The 18610-nt window shown below is 44.5% G+C and overlaps 2 protein-coding genes across 2 annotated transcripts; both read left to right on the plus strand.

Annotated features, from left to right (window-relative positions):
- The first annotated feature begins 24 nt into the window (after positions 1–24).
- Positions 25–11012, plus strand: TMEM231 (transmembrane protein 231). Its single transcript, XM_015811423.1, has 7 exons — positions 25–163; positions 243–409; positions 639–767; positions 2316–2459; positions 9267–9348; positions 9448–9553; positions 9952–11012. The coding sequence occupies exons 1-7, from the start codon at positions 25–27 to the stop codon at positions 10130–10132; spliced, it is 948 nt and encodes a 315-aa protein (XP_015666909.1). The 3' UTR covers positions 10133–11012.
- Positions 11013–12775: 1763 nt separating this feature from the next.
- LOC107283555 (carbohydrate sulfotransferase 5-like) lies at positions 12776–13960 on the plus strand. Its single transcript, XM_015811482.1, has one exon. It carries the CDS (start codon positions 12776–12778, stop codon positions 13958–13960), a length of 1185 nt encoding a protein of 394 aa, XP_015666968.1.
- The last annotated feature ends 4650 nt before the right edge of the window (positions 13961–18610 follow it).

Below are 18610 nucleotides of genomic sequence, written 5' to 3' on the forward strand. Positions count from 1 at the left end.
GTCGCCGTGGAGACGTTCGGCGGCATGGCCTGGCTGGAGATGGCTGCGGGCGGCGACGGGCGACGCGGGCGGGCCCGGCTGTGTTCCCTGGCGGCGCTGGGGCTGCTGCTGCTGGGCGCGCTCACCTACGTGCCGCCCCTGCTGGTGGCCTACCGGAGCCACGGTGGGTTCGGCGGAGGGGGCGCCCCGGGCGGGACTGCCGCTCGCCCGCCCCGTCTCACTCGCTCTCGGTCTCCCCGCAGGCTTCTGGCGCTCGCGGAGCAGCTACGCCGAGCAGCCCATAGTCCGCTTCCGGCACGAGATGCTCCTGGCCGCGCTGACAGAGGGCGGCGGCGCGCCGGTGGGCTGGAGCTCCTTCGCCGCCTGTAATCGCCTGCTGGGCGGCCGGCTGCGCGTCCCGCTCGTCTCGGTACGGCGGGAGTGGCCGGGCTGCGTCGCTGCCGTCGCGGCGGGGACCGAGCCCCGCTCGGGAAAGCGCTGGGGCCGCCCCCGCGGGAACACGTTCCTGGGCAGGGTCGGGGTCCGCGTGGTTGCCTGGCAACGGGCCACCGTCCAGGGTGCTCAGCCCGAACTTTGCTTAAGCTGTATCTGTCCGGTAGGCGCCACGGTGGCCTCCCAATATTTCTTCTGTGTTCCAGGCTCGGGAGGAAGACTCTAACCGGGATGGAGTAATGGACCAGCTCCGTTTTCAGCTGGAGCTTCCGCTGCTCCCCTCCGAACGAATCGTGGGGATTCAGCTCCTGCTGACTTTCTCCTACGAGTTGCACGTGAGTGTCCTCCGGTGGCAGCGGGGAGAGTCTCCCCAGCAGCCCTTTCGATAGGAGGACAACTGGCTTGCATTGGTCTTTTAGTGGTTAACACTGTTGCCTTTCCCTGGTTTTTGTTTGAAGCAGAACAACATTTCTGTCCCATTAGGTGAGAGCTCCAGGCATTTAGCTTCAGCAGAGACTGAGATTTAATGCAAAACTTGGGCAGAAAAACTACTGTTCAAACAGAAGGTCAGGGCATACCTCTTAATTTTGCCCCAGAGAAATATTCTGCTGCTGAGAGGAAGGCTGAAAAGGAACCTGTTGCATACCTATTAAGTACAATATTGTCAATTATCAGAGGCTCTGGATAGCTAATTATCATTTATCTCCTCTAAAGCAGTGTTTCTTAACCTTGACAATTTTAAGGCATGTGGACTTCAACTCCCAGAATTCCACAGCCAGCATTGCTGGCTGTGGAATTCTGGGAGTTGAAGTCCACATGCCTTAAAATTGTCAAGGTTGAGAAACACTGCTCTAAAGCAGAGTGATAAAGCAGAGCCAGTTTGGTCTAATGGTGAAGCCTAGAAGCCAGGAGACCCTGAGTTCTAGTCCTGCCTTAGGCACAAAAAAGCTGGCTGGGTGACTTTGGGCAAGCCACTGTCTCAGCCCAACGTAGGTAACAGGATATTTGTTGTGGGGAAAATAGAGGAGGAAGGAGTATTGTCTGCGTTCACTGCCTGGAGTTATTTATAAAAACAATAATGGCAGGATATAAATAAATATTGTAAGTTGCAGGTCTGGAGAGAAACTGAGCAGGGAGCTTAATAGTTACAGTGCTCAGGATAGTTTCAGAAAACTACGAAACTGCATAATCTAGGAAAAATGGGAGCATTTTTTGCGGAATACTGGAACTTTCATGTAATAAAATTGAATGGTGAGAAAAGTAGGATAGATAAATGGAACTCTTTATTGATTGGTGCCAATTATTTCACTAACTTCTATGCCGCCCTTCTCCCCACGGGACTCAGGGCGGCTCACAGCATATTAAAAACAACACAAAAAACATTTCCCCTATAAAACCAATTAAAAACCAAATATATTTATGGCTGTGTCATTATTAAAATCTTTAAAAAATTATTCCCTATTTAAAATTCATTGGGATGGTTTAAAAGGCAATCGTATTTATAGAGGACAGTGCTTCCTATGTATAATGCAGTAGTGGGTGTGGTATACACAATATATCTAATTGCTGTTTCTGAGGAAATGTGCAGTTCTATTCATGTCCTATGTTGAGTTTATGTCTTGTGATTGGTATTGAAATAGAAATGTTATTTGTTGTGGATTGTACATTTTTTAAAATGTTCTTACACAACAAATTTAAAAATTGCAACCACTTCTATTTTTTCAGGTTCTTTAAATCTTTGGGAATTCTATATATAGCTGCTTGATTTAACTGCTAGATTCTACATTTCTCAGTATAATTCTACTTTTTGTGACATGATGCTGAGATTGTGGTGTAACAATTCTCTCCCCATCTTTCTGATTTGTTTACTGCTCTCATTCCAGAGAATGTCTACTTTTGTGATGCAGAGCATGGCTTTTTTGCAGTCTTTTAGCCCTGTGCCAGGATCACAGGTGTTTGTAAATGGAGATCTCAAACTTCATCAGAGGCAGCCCCTTCCCCATGCTGGGCTAGATAGCAGATATAATGTGAGTGTTGTCCTTCCCCATCTCACTTTCTTCAGTTGGTTGTGTTATCCTTTGCCTATTTTTTCTTCTGCAACTGCTCTGGCTGAAGTCATATACTATATTCAGTGGACTCTGCTTAGGAAATTTGTGTTGCTAAGTATTCAGCAAGTTTGAAAATCCTATAAAATCTAAGGAGATGTGTCAGAATCCAATTATATTTCATTTCTAGTTATCGACTATGGAAAACCCCATTTCTGCTCTCTCTGGATTCTGTCATACTACGAAGGGGAAGGGGGATGAGCAAAGGGGTTTTATGGCTCTCACTTTCTTCATTAAACTTCAAAGGGACTGAATGTGGATTCTCACCAAGAGGACTGACCATAACAATATGGCCATAACCTTTCATCTACTCCTCTCTGAAGTCTCCCTTTTGCCAGCAGTAAGGGAAAAGGGGGGGAACAATGCAGCGCCTGGAGTCTGGGAAAAGAGAGGAGGAGGATCGTCGCCCAGAAGAACTGTGGGGTGGGGGGGCTGCTTGAAAACACTTAAAACATTGAAGGGTGGGAGAGAATTTTTCAGATCCTGTCTAGCACGCCTACAATCATTTTCTCTTAATAAATATGCCTGTTGGAAAAGATATTCCAAGAGTTCTGTATTCTTAAGATGTAAAGTGAGGTGGGTCCTTATATTAGACAGGATCTGCAAAAATAGTCCACCTGGAAGGGAGAACCTTGCCGGGGGACTTTGCAAAAAATACCATGTCAGACGACGGAGCAGGAAAGGGAGAAAGCCACCCGGAGAGGGAGCCGCTGCCCCGACTGAAAACCTGCCAGATGTCGGGATCTGAAAAGTCAGATTCCTCAGGAGAAGAGGTGGTGAAGATGCGCAACCAGAAACCTCGGTGGTCAATGGGCGTTGGAAAGCAAGGCGAGTGGGAAAAGAAATCAAGAAAGGTGACCCTGAGATGGGGGCCCACCCAACCAGAGTGGAAGCAGGAGATGGGGAAATCCCTGTACGCAAGCGAAGAGGAAGGGAGCTGGGCACCGCACTTGAGCTGGATCGACTTGATGAAGAGAACCCTCAGCTCCCTAGGAGAGGAGAATTCTGAGCCCTACGGCCACACCAGCTCCTGGAGCTGCAACTGGAGAGACACCGAGGGGGAAGTGGAAACTGCAGCCCCGGGGACGTCCGCTGATCCAGTAGTCCCCACTCCCTGCCAACCCGCAGATGGTGATATGGATGGAAGGCAATACCACCGACAGCGAAGGCACCGATCCATTCAAAGGCTCCCGCCACTGGATGTGAGATTCAAGGGGGAGCCAGCACGCTTGGGATTTTTCCTGACTCAAGTCCTCAGTTACATGGAGGAATACTGGCGGCACATCCCCAGCGACAAAGCCCGTATCAGGATCGTGCAATCTGCTGTGGACAGGCCGGCCGCAGATTGGGTGGTGAACTTGCACGACTCCAATGCCCCAGAGCTCAACGACTTCAACCGTTTCATGTCCTCTCTGAGAAGGCGATTTGAGGACCCCCTGGCTGATCGCAAAGCCCGCAAAAGGATCAAAACAATGAGGCAAGGCAAACGCCCGGTAGCTGAATATACGCAAGAATTCCGGACCATTGCCAGCAAACTGAACTGGCCGGAAGACATCCTCCTTAGCTATTTCAAAGATGGACTAAATTACGACCTATATGACACTTGCCTGCCCCAAGGGGACCCACACCAACTTGACGAATGGTACGTCCTGGCAGAGGAAGCAGAGATCGACCTACTGAAGAGGCACCGCCAAGGAAAACAATGGAGCTGCTCACCGCCTGAGTCGACACGTGAACCAGTGAAGCCATCGGCTACGGCCAAGAAGCAAATGGGTGTTTCAAGTGCGGGAGAGAGGGGCATCGGGCTGTAGAATGCCACTCAAAAGCCCCCCAGCACAACCCAGACAGATCACCGGCCAGCAAATCCGGGAAGTCTCCAGCTAAGCCAAAAGAACCTGCCATGAGAATGATGGAGGCTGCTCATTGGGGGGAAAGAACTTCACCGCAGGGCCGGTGGACGCCTCAGACGACAGCTCGGAGGGCGAACCCCTGGTAAGTGGACCCATCGCACCCATCCTCAAGACAGTGACTATATTAATTCCTCCCATGCCCGAAGCTGTCAAGGTGAAAGCCTTAATAGACTCTGGCTGTACCCGCTGCCTCATTAGCCTGACGCTAGTGGGAAACCTGGGCATTCCGTCGAGGAGACTGGAACAACCAATCTCATTTGGCCAGTTAGATGGGTCCATAGCTGGGGGGGGTGCCAGCCACCCTGGCCACTTTACCAATCCACCTCTCCCTGGGCAAACATGAGGAAGACATAACGTTTGTAGTAACCCCAGGCATGGAATGCCCAATGATCCTAGGGATGGAATGGTTAAAGAAATGGAACCCCTGGGTGAATTGGAGGACGGCAGAAATCAATTTCCCGAAAGGGGATCCTATGGACTTAAAACCCCAAGGGGATCTACCAAAATTAAGAATGGAAAAAGCATCCATGGGAGAGGAAAAGGGGCTACCAGAAATACCAGAGGAATACAGAGATCTTGCTGAAGTTTTCAGTGAGGAGAGAGCGGATGAGCTTCCCCGCCACCAACCCATGGACTGTGCCATAGAATTCAAACCCGGAGCAAAACTCCCAAAGCCCAGATTATACTCCATGAGCCCAAAGGAGAAGGAGGAAATGGAAAGATTCATAAAGAAAAACCTAGAAAGGGGGTTCATCGAACCTGCCAAGCCAAAAGTGGCCGCTCCGGTCCTTTAGAGAGAAGAAGGACGGCTCTTTACACTTATGCGTGGATTATAGGCTCCTAAATACAATCAGTGAAACCAACATTATAGGCTCCTAAATACAATCAGTGAAACCTACCCCTCATGAAGGACATGTTATCACACCTCTCAAAAGGAATTTTTTTTTACTAAACTATATCTAAGGGAAGCGTACTATCGCGTGAGAAGGAAGGGGATGAATGGAAGGGTGCTACCAATTCAAAGTCTTGCCATTTGGATTACAAGGGGGGGGGCGCAGTATTTATGCAATTAATCAATGACGTTCTAAGGGAGCACCTATTTAAGGGGGTCCTGGTTTACTTAGATGACATTCTTATCTTCACCGAATCAAAAGAGGAACATGTCAACCTAGTCAGAGCGGTTTTAAAGAAACTGCGAGCCTCCCACCTATATGCCAAACTATCGAAATGCGAATTCCACCAGGAAAGGATAGACTACCTAGGTTATCGCATATCCCCACAGGGCATTGAAATGGACCCAGAAAAGCTCAGCAGTATTAGAATGGGCACCACCTCACACAAGAAAGCAACTGCAAAGTTTCCTGGGCTTCGCAAATTTTTACCGCCAATTCATCCCATTTGCCCAGATAGCCCTACCCCTCACGAACTTACTAAAAATGGAGCATCCTCAGTACAACCTAGCCAGCCACTAAAATGGACAATGGAATGCCAAGCGGCGTTTGAGAGATTAAAGAGCTTTTTTCTGCCGAACCAGTACTGAGGCACCCAGACATGGACAAGCCCTTCGTAATACAGGCGGATGCAAGTGATGTGGCAGTGGGAGTTGTACTCTTACAAGAAAATGATGAAGCGGTATTGCAACCCTGTGCATATACATCCAAGAAACTCACCGAAACGGAACAGCACTGGCCTGTGTGGGAGAAAGAGGCATACGGGATTCAGTGGTCCTTATGTGGCGCCAGTTCCTTGAAGGCAATAAAATCCCTTTCCAGGTATGGACAGACCACAAAAATTTGGAAGCCTTGAAAACACCCAGGAAGCTCAACCCCAAGCAAGCCCGCTGGTCCCAATATTTTTACCAATTCCACTTTACACTCAAGCATTTGCCGGGGGGAAAGAACTTCCTGGCAGATGCACTATCTCACATGCCCCAATATAACAGCATGTGAGCCACCGACTCTAAACCGATGATGGTAGAATCACAACTGGCAGCGCCAGTAACCACCAGAGCCCAAGCTAAATTAAAACCACAGCTGGGCAGCCAAACCAGAATTGAATTCCGGAAAAGTTTGGAAACAGATGAATGGTTCCAGAAAAATAAACACGTGTGCACAATGAAAGACGGGCTGCCTCGGGTGGGGGAAAAGTTATATATACCAACAACCCATAGAGTCACATTCATGCAGCTTTGCCACGACACAAAATCAGCAGGGCATTTTGGATTTGTAAAAACATTACACTTAATTAAATGGCAATTTTGGTGGCCATCCATGAAAAAGGACATAGAAAGTTACATAGCCAGCTGCCCAAAGTGTGCAACTGCAAAGAGGTTGTAAGGGAAATCGCCCGGACTGTTACAAACAGTGGCAAATCCCTCAGCCCCCTGGAGGGAAATAGCCATGGATTTTATAGTGGAATTACCAGAAAGCAATGGGAATACTGTTGTCTGGATGGTCACGGACTTGTTTTCCAAACAGGTGCACTTTATCCCTTGCCAAAAGATTCCCACTACAAAAGCCTTAGCAAAATTTTTCGTCCAGCATATTTATAGATTGCATGGGGCACCCCAACGCATCATATCTAATAGGGGAGTGCAATTTACGTCTGCATTTTGGAAGGAATTTTTATCCCTCTTAGGGACCACTCAGGGACTGACATCTAGCCATCACCCGCAGGGGAATGGACAAGCGGAACATTCGAACTCAGTACTTGAGCAATATTTAAGATGCTTTCTTAATTTCCAACAGTTGGATTGGACGGACCTACTCCCCTTCGCAGGTGGCCTACAATAATGCAGTCCACTCCAGCACAGGTTACACTCTTTTTCAAATAGCTACCGGTCAAAGTTTCAACCCCATGCCAGAACTAACCCCAAATGAACCGGCGATCCCATCACTGAAAGAATGGATGGAACAATTACAAAACACCTGGCCAATAGTTCGAAAAGCACTAGATGAAGCTAGGCAGGCATACAAAGCACAAGCCGATTAAAAAAAAGGGTTGAGCCTATACCATTCATTATAGGAGAAATGGTGTACTTATCTACAAAATACCTAAAATCCCTACAACCTTGTAAAAAACTTGGACCAAAATATATAGGGCCTTTTCCAATTAAAAGAATCATAAACCCAGTAACAGTAGAATTACAATTACCCAAAAATCTCAGGCAAATACACCCAATTTTTCATTGCAGTTTGCTGAAAAGAGAGCATCGGTCACCTTTACGGCCAAAAATCCCCCCCTCACCTCCAATCATGGTGGAAGGCGAACAACACTTCGAGATAAAGGAAATCCTAGATTCTAGGAGATATCATGGGGCAACTCAATACCTAGTAGCATGGAAACACCTCCCTGCCTCACAAAAAGTGGGTCCATAAACGTCATGTCAGAGCCCCAAAGCTATTAAAGAAGTTTCATACAGAGTATCCTAACAAGCCAGACTAACTTTTATACCTGTTTTGTTTTCTTTACAAGTGGATCTCTCTTATTTTTAAGGGGGCAGGATGTCAGAATCCAATTATATTTCATTTCTAGTTATCTACTATGGAAAAAACCCATTTCTGCTCTCTCTGGATTCTGTCATACTACGAAGGGGAAGGGGGGTGAGCAGGGAGGTTTTATGGCTCTCACTTCCTTCATTAAAACTTCAAAAGGACTGGATGTTGATTCTCACCAAGGGGACTGACCATAACAATATGGCCATCGCCTTTCATCTACTCCTCTCTGAAGTCTCCCTTTTGCCTGGCAGTAAGGGAAAAGGGGGGGAACAATGCAGCGCCTGGAGTCTGGGAAAAGAGAGGAGGAGGATCGTCGCCCAGAAGAACTGTGGGGTGGGGGGCTGCTTGAAAACACTTAAAACATTGAAGGGTGGGAGAGAATTCCTCAGATCCTGTCTAGCATGCCTACAATCATTTTCTCTTAATAAATATGCCTGTTGGAAAAGATATTCCAAGAGTTCTGTATTCTTAAGATGTAAAATGAGGTGGGTCCTTACAAGATGTCAAAAAATAAAGGCCATCTGGGGGCAAGTAACAGCATAAGCTGTGATCCTGATTGAATTTGTGAACTGAGATTTGTGAACATTTTTTCAAAATGTTTTATTGATAATAAACAGTTGTGCTGGTGTACAGGTAGTCCTTGTTTAGTGATCACAATTGGGACTGGCAAGTTGTTAAGTGAAGCAGTAGCTGAGTGAAACTATGATTACAATCATACTTCAGCTTTCCTTTTTTTAAATGTTAATTTTAAAGATAAAAAACTGTATTGTTAGATACAAAATTAAAAAGGAAGCAAACCCATAAAAACATATAATCTCTCTCCTTAAAAAGAATGTTATTTGGATGCATATATTTGCATCTAGATATAATCTTGTTTTTGCTTATTCATTAAAGTTCCGAGATAAGAGTTTGATAATATTAAATTGTGGCTTTTTGGATTTTTCTCATACAGAATAATTATCTTGTCTTTTAAAATCCAATAAACCATGCATTTATCTTAAAAAATACAGGATACCTTAGTTGAAAGGAAAATATATATAACAAATCCTTTCAAAGTATTTGATTTTATGAACATTGTCAGTGTATATTTGGTCAGTTGGCAATTTACGAAATCTGAGCAATTATGAAAGGTTTTGTGTTTATATGAAACCAAGTCTTTTTACCCAGTAGAGTATTACAAGAATACAAGTTAATCCAAGATGGAAACCTATATGGTATCATATCTTTTAGTATATGTCTAAAAGTATTCATCATACATTCTGATGCAAGTTAGCAGTTAGTAAGATCCTGTGTCCAATGCAAAATTCTCTTCACTATGACAGGTATCTGTGATCAATAGTACAAGTCCTTTTGCACAAGACTATGATTTTGTGAACATTTTTGAAACATATGAGAAGAGGAATGGTGAGTTTTCACATAATTTTTTAGGTTTTTGTACGCAAAACATTTTTGTCTTTCTCAGATCATTTGGCTTAATATTAATTATAATTATTTCCTTTACAGTTACAACAGTTTTGTCTGGTCCCGGTCCCATTTGGGTGACTGGAAGATCACCAGATCAACCATTTGTGATCCGGGCCTTCATCCATTATCCAATGGAATTGATTGTATATCCTTTGGCTACCAGTTGGTGATGGTTTTGGTTTTTGGCATGATGGTTTATGGCACTTGGCCTCAACAACTGATACAACTATGGCTGTTGTATTAAGACTTGTAGCCTGGCTAACATTAGGTAGCTATGTTAGAAAAATACCATGAAACTCAAACAGGATGTATATCTCTAAAGAATGTTTCTAGCATTTAAAAAAAAAGCTTAAAGATTTTATGGTGCATTTTATGTTGGCCTGGGGGAATGGAGGTTCTCATTTCTTGACTGTCCCTGGACACTCTTGGGGGGGAGGTGGGATGCTTCCCAGTTCACATGACTAACCAAAAGAATCGGAAGTGCACATCCTTGCCTTTGTATGAAGATGCTTCAGATTCCAAATACTCCTTGACTTTTAGCACATATCAGCCAGGCTTCTGGGAGATGATGAAGTTTGCCTGGATGCAGTACATTAGCATCCTCCTGATATTTTTGTGGATTTTTGAAAGAATAAAAATCTTCCTTCTTCGAAATCAAGTGCTGAACATAGTGCCGGTGTCTCTGCTTCCCCCACTGTTGTCCTATAAAGAGCACCAATCCTGACAGAGCCTGCAGAGGAGAAAGAACTTTGCTCTCAGTGGCCTCTACTGCTTTTGCATTTGGAAGATGAGGTTTTCCACACGTTGGGTTCATACATTATTTTGCAAAGTTTATTGTGAGTTCTCAGTGTAGATTTTCTTTCCTGTCCTATTTTCAGAAATTTGTTTGTTATTATGGTCTATCAGATGCATATCAGCCATAATAAGTGGCAAGAAAAACCTTTTAATGAAAGTTATACAAATGAGTTTTACTGTCTGTAAGTACATAACTGAATCCCAGTCTTGATGGCAAAGTCCTCTAGAAGGAATTAACTACAGAAACAAAAAGAGAACTCCATTCTTTGAAAAAACAGATTTTCTCTGCATGAATACTGAAATAAAGAATGCCTTTGTTCTTTTTCCACTGTGTTTGCAAAATCCCAAGGAGAAAATCAAGGGCCATCATCAGTCAGGAGCTATTGTCTCAAAAAGCTTGGGTTCTTTCACCTGGCATGCAAGTCCAATGAATAATGCCAGATAGATGGGTAGTAAAAAAACTTTTATTGGCAAAGAAAATGGTTACTCAGAAGCAAGTTCCAAATGGGAGCACTCCTTGGAGCAGACCCTCTTTTATATAAATTTGAAAGACACTCATTTTCACGGAAATACTTATCATTGACCAGTCATTAAGAGCAACATCACACACACACACACACGTGTTTGTGTGTGTGTGTGTGTGTGTATATATATATATATATATCAGATGTTTTTTAACTCGAGTGTTATCTCTGCCTGTAAAAACTTTTCAGCCCTATATAACAAAATATTTCAACTTGCTGCAAGTTGATGTGACTAACAGTTTATTAACACATAAATGTAATTGGACTAAGGTTAAATAAATTGGGCCATGGATCATCTTTCCAAACTTTTGCCAAACTTCCTCATTCCTTGCAAACCTCAGCAATGAAGAGAAAAGCAGAGCTTCTCCCATAAAAGTTTTGGTGTCACCTGGTGAAGCTGCTTTTATGGATTTAAGGAGGGGGGAGAGAACTTCCTTTTCTCAACAGGCTCTATAGGTCTAGGGCAAAATGCTGCTTCTCATCATGGAGAGCTGCTGACCTAGTAGGTTCTGATAGCCCCTCTGCTTTAACTGCAGCACGGAGAGGTTCGCTGCTGTGGGTTGGCCGGTTGCAGTGGGGCTGGAGGGAGGGAGCCTGTCCATTAGGCATTGCAAGCTCCCTCCAGGAGGGAAGAAGTGGCCCACCCGCCTCCATCTTCCATAGGGCCAGTCCCTGATTGGCGCCTCCCTCGCTGACGCCCCCGCCCAAGCATCCCCCCCCCGCAGCCGTAGAGGAACGGCCACGTCTGAATGCCGCTCATTGTATGCGGAGCCGGCGCCGCAGCCTCACCTTCCTGCCTCCTCCGATTAACCGCGACCTCTAGTCGCCCGCCGGCACACACTGAGGTTAGGGGCCGGGATGGGGAGGGGCTGGTACCGGGTGCGTGTAGCGTCTGGAAAAGAGGAGGCTGCAGTTCCAGGTGTCGGGATGAGCGACGGTCGAGACGCGCCCTCTTTCTCCGACCGGGATGCGGAGCTTCTTCCCCACGGGTATCCTATCCATCAGCTGGCGGACAATCGCTCCTGCAGTACCGGGCGCCGTGCAAGCCACGAGGACGCGGGTGCCGAGCGGCTGGCTTGAGCGTCTGAGTAGGGACCGGGAAGAGCGTCCGCATCCGGACCTTGGCGCCGGCCGACACAACTCTCACCAGCTGCGCTATTGCAAGCCCGGAATCCACCCCCGCTCCGCGATTTTAGGCTAAATGTCATAGGCGGGCAGGGCCGACCTCCGAATCCCAAACCTTCTAGCTAGCAGGAACGGCTGCAGCTAAAACGAGCCCCCTCCCTTCAAAAATAGTTGTGGAGTTATTTTTGCGCAAGAACACTGTGAAGACTTTTCCCCAATAGCACTTAGCAATAGCACTTAGACTTATATACCGCTTCACAGCCCCCAGTCTAAGCGGTTTACAGAGTCAGCCTATTGTCCCCAACAGTCTGGGGACAACTACCGACCTCGGAAGGATGGAAGACTGAGTCAACCTTGAGTGGGTCAGGATCGAAGGAATCAAATTCCTGGCAATGTGAGCAGAGTTAGCCTGCAATACTGCATTCTAACCACTGCATCACCACGGCTCTTACGTATTTAAAAATCTTGTACTCAAGAAAAATCTTCTTCCTGTAAAAATCTTCTTGTACTCAAAGAGCAATTATTTTGCTTCTGTATTTTACTTGCTTTATGAGAGTTAAAGGAAACCTGAACCCCAAACTCTTAAACTTGTTCACTCCTGTAATATGAGAGAGAGGCTGAATTCTGTCCATGTAAGTTTTAAGGCTGGGTAGAGGAAAAGATACTAATAAATAATGCATATAAATTGGAATAGCAGAATTCTTATCTAACCTGTTTATTAACAACCTATATACATTTCTTTTAGCTTTTCTCATCATTGTGGATCCATGATGCAGTAATCTGGGATTCTCCATACAGTTCATTTATCCACCCCCAATGTGTAATTTGTAAAACTGCTGAAGCATAATTCTGTGAAACTGATGCTTTAAAAAGTGGTGATCACCTTCTTTCCAGCATTCCAGTTGTACTCAGCTTCACCCAGGATGCTGAGGCTTCGCCTTTCCAGTGCCACAACTGCAATTATCTTGGCAATCCAGACAGGATTTCTATTCTTTCTATATATTCAACAAAGTGGCTTCATTCCACCGTCTATGGAAAAACCTGCCCAGGTGCACATCCTCATCCTTTCCTCTTGGAGGTCAGGCTCTTCCTTTGTGGGGCAACTCTTCAGTCAGCACCCCAATGTCTTCTATCTGATGGAGCCAGCCTGGCATGTGTGGGCAACCATGTACCAAAACAGCGCCAAGGTCTTGCACATGGCTGTGCGGGATCTCATCCGGTCTGTCTTCAAGTGTGACATGTCGGTGTTCGATGCCTATATGCCCTGGAAGAGAAACAGAAACTTGTCTGATCTGTTCCAGTGGGCTGTGAGCCGGGCATTATGCACAATACCTGCTTGTGAATTCTTCCAACGGTCTGATATTACTGGTGAAAGTGCTTGCAAAACTCTCTGTGGCAAGTATCCTTTTAGTAAAGTGGAAGAGGCCTGCAAGACCTACAGCCATGTTGTCCTAAAGGAAGTCCGTTTCTTTGACCTCAAAGTGCTCTACCCACTCCTTGCTGACCCCTCCCTGAATCTCAAAATCATTCACCTGGTCCGTGACCCCAGGGCTGTCCTGAAATCTCGGGAACAATCTGTCAAAGCCCTTGCCCGTGACAATGGAATAATTCTGGGTATAAATAGCAGCAGAGTGGATGACACTGGCTTTAAAGTCCTGCAGGAGATTTGTAGAAGCCACATTCAGATCTATGAAACAGCTAGTCAGAAGCCTCCATTATTTTTAAAAGATCGTTACTTATTGATCCGATTTGAAGACATTGTGCGGGATCCTTTAATGGAAATTACTGCAATGTATACATTTACAGATCTTCTTTTGACCCAGAAACTTGAAAATTGGATCTATAATATTACACATGGACAAGGACCGAGTAAAAAGAGAGAAGCTTTCCAAATCACTTCTCGAGATGCGCTCAATGTTTCCCAGGCGTGGAGAAATGTTCTTTCATTTCAGAAAGTCCAAAAAGTGCAAGAAGTTTGTCGAGGTGCTTTAAATATACTTGGTTATCAATTTGTAAATTCTGAGAAAGAGCAGAAAGATTTGTCTTTAGATCTAATATTGCCATATCGGAGAACCCAATTTCGCTGGGCATTGTTTCATGAAAACTAGATCAAATATTTCCTTGTACATTTGTCATATAACTTGAAAAGATTTGTTGGTTTCAGTACATCTGGTAATTTCTCTTAGAACTTCATTTTATCAAACCAAGGAACTGCATGCCTTTTGCTTTTTCAAATTAATAATAATGGATAACTTCCAGACTAGCTTTATAAAGCAACATTGCAAGGAATTATTTTTCACCTGCACATGGGTATAATTTTGATATGCTAGAGAATGCCTTCTTGCTTTTTGTTTTTCTAAGTTCTCTTTCATGTGCAGGACTGCAATATTACTGAAAAGGAATATGGTTGGTTGGAAGGGTTGGGAATTTGTCACTCTGAAATGTTAATGCACTCACTTCCACTTGCCCCAGGGAACAACAGGAATAGAAATCCAGTGACTGGAAGGATTTATTTCATTACATATTTTTACAACCTATATCTCCTTTATCTGTGTACCCCAACATGCCACAGCTCTAAATTTGTCTCTGTGTTTATTATACTCCTGTTTTTTTGAATATGGGCACCCCTGATTATCTGTAATAGTGAGGATTTAGTTCCTAATGAAAATTACATAGAAAATGTATTATTATTATTTTGCAATATAGTTGGAAATCAATATCCTTGGGAATATTTTTATCATATTGAAAGTAGCAGTATCCAACACTGGGCAGATGAATATTGCAAATGTGTGCAATTTATGTTATATGCTAGCATAACAAATGGGGTAGACACCACAGATCATATGCAAAAAATATGCGTGTTTAGATTTTCATATATCTATGTAGATACCTAGTAATTTCTCTGTACTACCTCTGTGCTAGGTTTTGCTGGTAAGGAGCTGGGAATAAAAATAATTTAGATTGGAGAGAAAGAGGAGGTGGGGAGAGGAGGAGTGGCAAATATGGAGTTGGCAGATGGGAAAGTCTTAAAAAACACCCAGGAGGTTCATGGGAAGAGAAGGGGGTTAGAAGTAGAGATGATGGTAGCTAAAATGACCAACATGCACTTAATTCTAGCTGCTGTTGAAGATGGACGATTGGTTTTAATTTAGAGAAAAGGTGGCAGATCTTGCTTGAACAGAGGGGGCTGTGTTTATATTGCTGAAGGCTTATTTAGCCAAAATGGAATTATAATTACAGCCCGATACAAAATTTCTTTGGGGAACTGAAGGGATTCTAACGGGCACACAACACGTCCACACGAATTCTGCCAGCAACTTCCAACAGCCATAATGCAGCAGAAGATTTTTATCACATGGAGTATTCCAGAGCAGTTTGCCCATTCGTTGTGAGTTTACAGACTTAATATACAGTCTTGATCGCTTCATGAAAGAATCCTCAATCCTCAAACACCATTAAAAAGTTTTATTTCTTTTGGTGGCAGCAATACCCACTTTTCGACGGTCTCAATGCTGTCGCTGAGGGACAGAAAACAGTGCCCTCCTGTGGTCCAAGCCGGTATATCAGTCACCGAAAGAAATAAACCTTTTAAATGGCATTTTAAGTTTATTATTATTTATTAAGAAAACGTTACTAATATTAGGTTATCTTTTTCTGCCCCCACATCACAGCAAAAGGGCTTCTCGTCTTCCTATTAATATGGAGAAGGCGTTAATAATAAAGATAGAGAATAATAATTTTAAAATACCATTTAAAAGGTTTATTTCTCTCAGCGGCTGCAATATTCACTTGGACCACAGAAGGGCACAGTTTTACATTTCAAAGCATAAGAGTTTCCAACAGCCTCATCCATATCTCTGAAACAGCACCGTCTTGTAGACAAAGCAGGAACCACAAACGCCAAGAGAAATACAGTATTGAAGGCTCCTAGATTGGCAACAAAAGCAAAGGGACCCCATGGTGTAGAGGTTAATACAGCTGTCTAACATGGAGGGACAAAGATTGTGAATCTCTTTAATTCCTATTTTCCCTTGTTGGTAAATGGAAATGTAAGATATATATGCCTTAGAACAGCAAGCAAAGCACAGAGAGCCGTGGATTAGGGGTCAGGGTTAGGGTGAATATATGTTAGCTTTTAAAATTTGAGCTCTCTGTAAATTTTTGACTTTTCATGCTGAATTGGATTTTTACCAACAAATGCGAGATACACCCTGGGCTAATTCCTCAGGGAGAGGTCGGACCCGGAAAAAAAATGTTTTTTTTTTGCTTCCCCAGTCCGGGGAAACCTGAATATACATTTGCTTTTCAAATTTGAGGTATGTCTCAAAATTTGACTTTTGAGGCTCATTTGGACTTTTACAAACAAACACGAGATACGCCCTGGGCTAACTCCTGAGTGAGAGGTCGGATCCGGAAAACAAATGGTTTTTCAGCTTCCCCAAGGTGGGGGAACCTAAATACTGTATATGTTTGCTTTTCGAATCTGAGGTCTGTCTCAAAATTTGACTTTTGAGGCTAAATTGGATTTTTACCAACAAATCCCTGAGAAGTTAGCCCAGGGCATTTCTTGCATTTGTTGGTAAAAAGCCAAATTAACATGAAAACTCAAAATTTGAAACTGACCTCAAATTCGAAAAGTATACAAATATTCAGATTCCCCCCAAATTGAAGGATCTGAAAAACCATTTGTTTTCCGGATCCGACCTCTCCCTCAGGAGTTAGGCCAAAGAATATCTCGAAAAAACATGTGTTTTCCGGATCCGACCTCTCTCTCAAAAGTTAGGCCAGGGCCTATCTCGCATTTGTTGGCAAATAGCCAATTAAGCATAAAAAGTCAAAATTTGAAACTGACCTCAAATTCAAAAAGTATACATATATTCAGGTTCTCCACATGTTGGGGAACCCGAAAAAACATGTGTTTTCCGGATCCGACCTCTCCCTCAAATATTAGGCTAGGGCATATCTCGCATTTGTTGGCAAATAGCCAATTAAGCATGAAAAGTCAAAATTTGAAACTGACCTCATATTCGAAAAGTATACATATATTCAGGTTCCCCACAGATTGGAGAATGCGAAAAAACGTGTTTTCCGGATCCGACCTCTCCCTCAAAAGTTAGGCCAGGGTCTATCTCGCATTTGTTGGCAAATAGCCAATTAAGCATGAAAAGTCAAAATTTGAAACTGACCTCAAATTCGAAAAGGATACATATATTCCCGTTCCCCACAGGTTGGGGAACGCGAAAAAACGTGTGTTCCGGATCCGTCCTCTCCTTCAAAATTTAGGCCAGGGCCTATCTTGCTTTTGTTAGCAAATAGCCAATTAAGCATGAAAAGTCAAAATTTGAAACTGACCTCAAATTCAAAAAGTATATGTCAACGCTGCAAATACTGTATATTCTTGCTTTGACAATGTGCAGAACTGTCTGGTATTTATATAGTTAAACCAGCAACCAGGAAAGGGGGAGGAGCATAAGGATGGCCCGGGAGAAAGAAACCGGAAGTAAATCACATCTTCCAAGTTGATTGGAAGCTGTGAACCATGACCCTAAAATAAGGGAGTGGAAAATGTTTGGAATGTTATGCGTAACGGAAGAGAAGCAGATCTAAGCATTCCACCATGCTGTGCTGACGTATTGTAATCTTAATAAATGCTTTTAGGAGAAAACATGCCTGAAAGTCCTTTTAAGTGTTTCGTTACTCAGACACATGACATTATGCTTAGATCTCATCTCATTTTAAAACAATATGGGGTCCCAAACCCCATCCACTGCCTCGAAGTTTGAGAGGTACTGGTAAAGATTTGGGGAACAACAGGGAAATGAAGGAGAAGCAATTGTCTGAGACCAGCTTCCTCCTAGCTGAAGCAGCTTCCCCGGGGGGGGGGGAATCGACAGCCAGCAAGCCGGGGGAGAAAGGAATCTGGCAGATTTCCCAGTTGGGAGCGAGGCCAAAGCTATCGGGAGGGACGTCAGACTGTGATAAGCCGAGAGAAGGCACTGGACGAAGCAATGCAGCATTGCCAGCAAAAATGGTGAGTCACAGTCCTGAAGACATAAAGAATCCCAAATTGAGGCCTTTCCAGCAACTGAGCTCACCACAGCTAATAGAAATTTTACGGCAGCTTGAAGTGATGCAACTACCAGAACTACACCCGGTCAGTTTGCAGATGGGGGAGGCCCAGCATGTCCAGCAATCATTGGGCCTACAACAGCAGAATACACCACTACAAACCCCACTTGCACAGTCACCATTGGGAGGCCTGCAGCAGCAGGGGGCACTACCAGCCTCCACTGCCCAGCAACAGAGAGCCCACCAACCATGGGATTGGCAGGCAGGAAGGGGCCAACTGCAACTGGGGGCACCACATCAACAGCAGGGAGCCCAGCAGCCATGGGACCAACAACCGGGGTGGGACCAGCAGCAACAGCCCCAATGGGGACCGCAACAGCCTGTTTTTGCACCACCCTTCAATGCAACCTTCGATGGAGACCCAGAGAAGCTGATTTTTTTTCTCAACCAAGGGCGCACTCACTTGAACCATTGGGCCTACCATTATCCGGACCCAGGTGCCATGGTCGACGTATTTGCATCCAACCTAGAGGGAGAAGCAGCTGAATGGCTGAATAATTTATATAGTGAGCAAGCCCCCGAATTGGAAGATCCCCACCTTTTCCTCTTAGGTCTGAAAGAACGATTTGAGGACCCATCCATAGGCCTCAAAGCAGCAGGACAAATTCACAAAATAAGACAAGCTGGGA

This window comes from Protobothrops mucrosquamatus, unplaced genomic scaffold (assembly GCF_001527695.2).
Source record: "Protobothrops mucrosquamatus isolate PMUCROS unplaced genomic scaffold, P.Mucros_1.0 scaffold41, whole genome shotgun sequence".
In the NCBI taxonomy this organism is placed as follows: Eukaryota; Metazoa; Chordata; class Lepidosauria; order Squamata; family Viperidae; genus Protobothrops; species Protobothrops mucrosquamatus.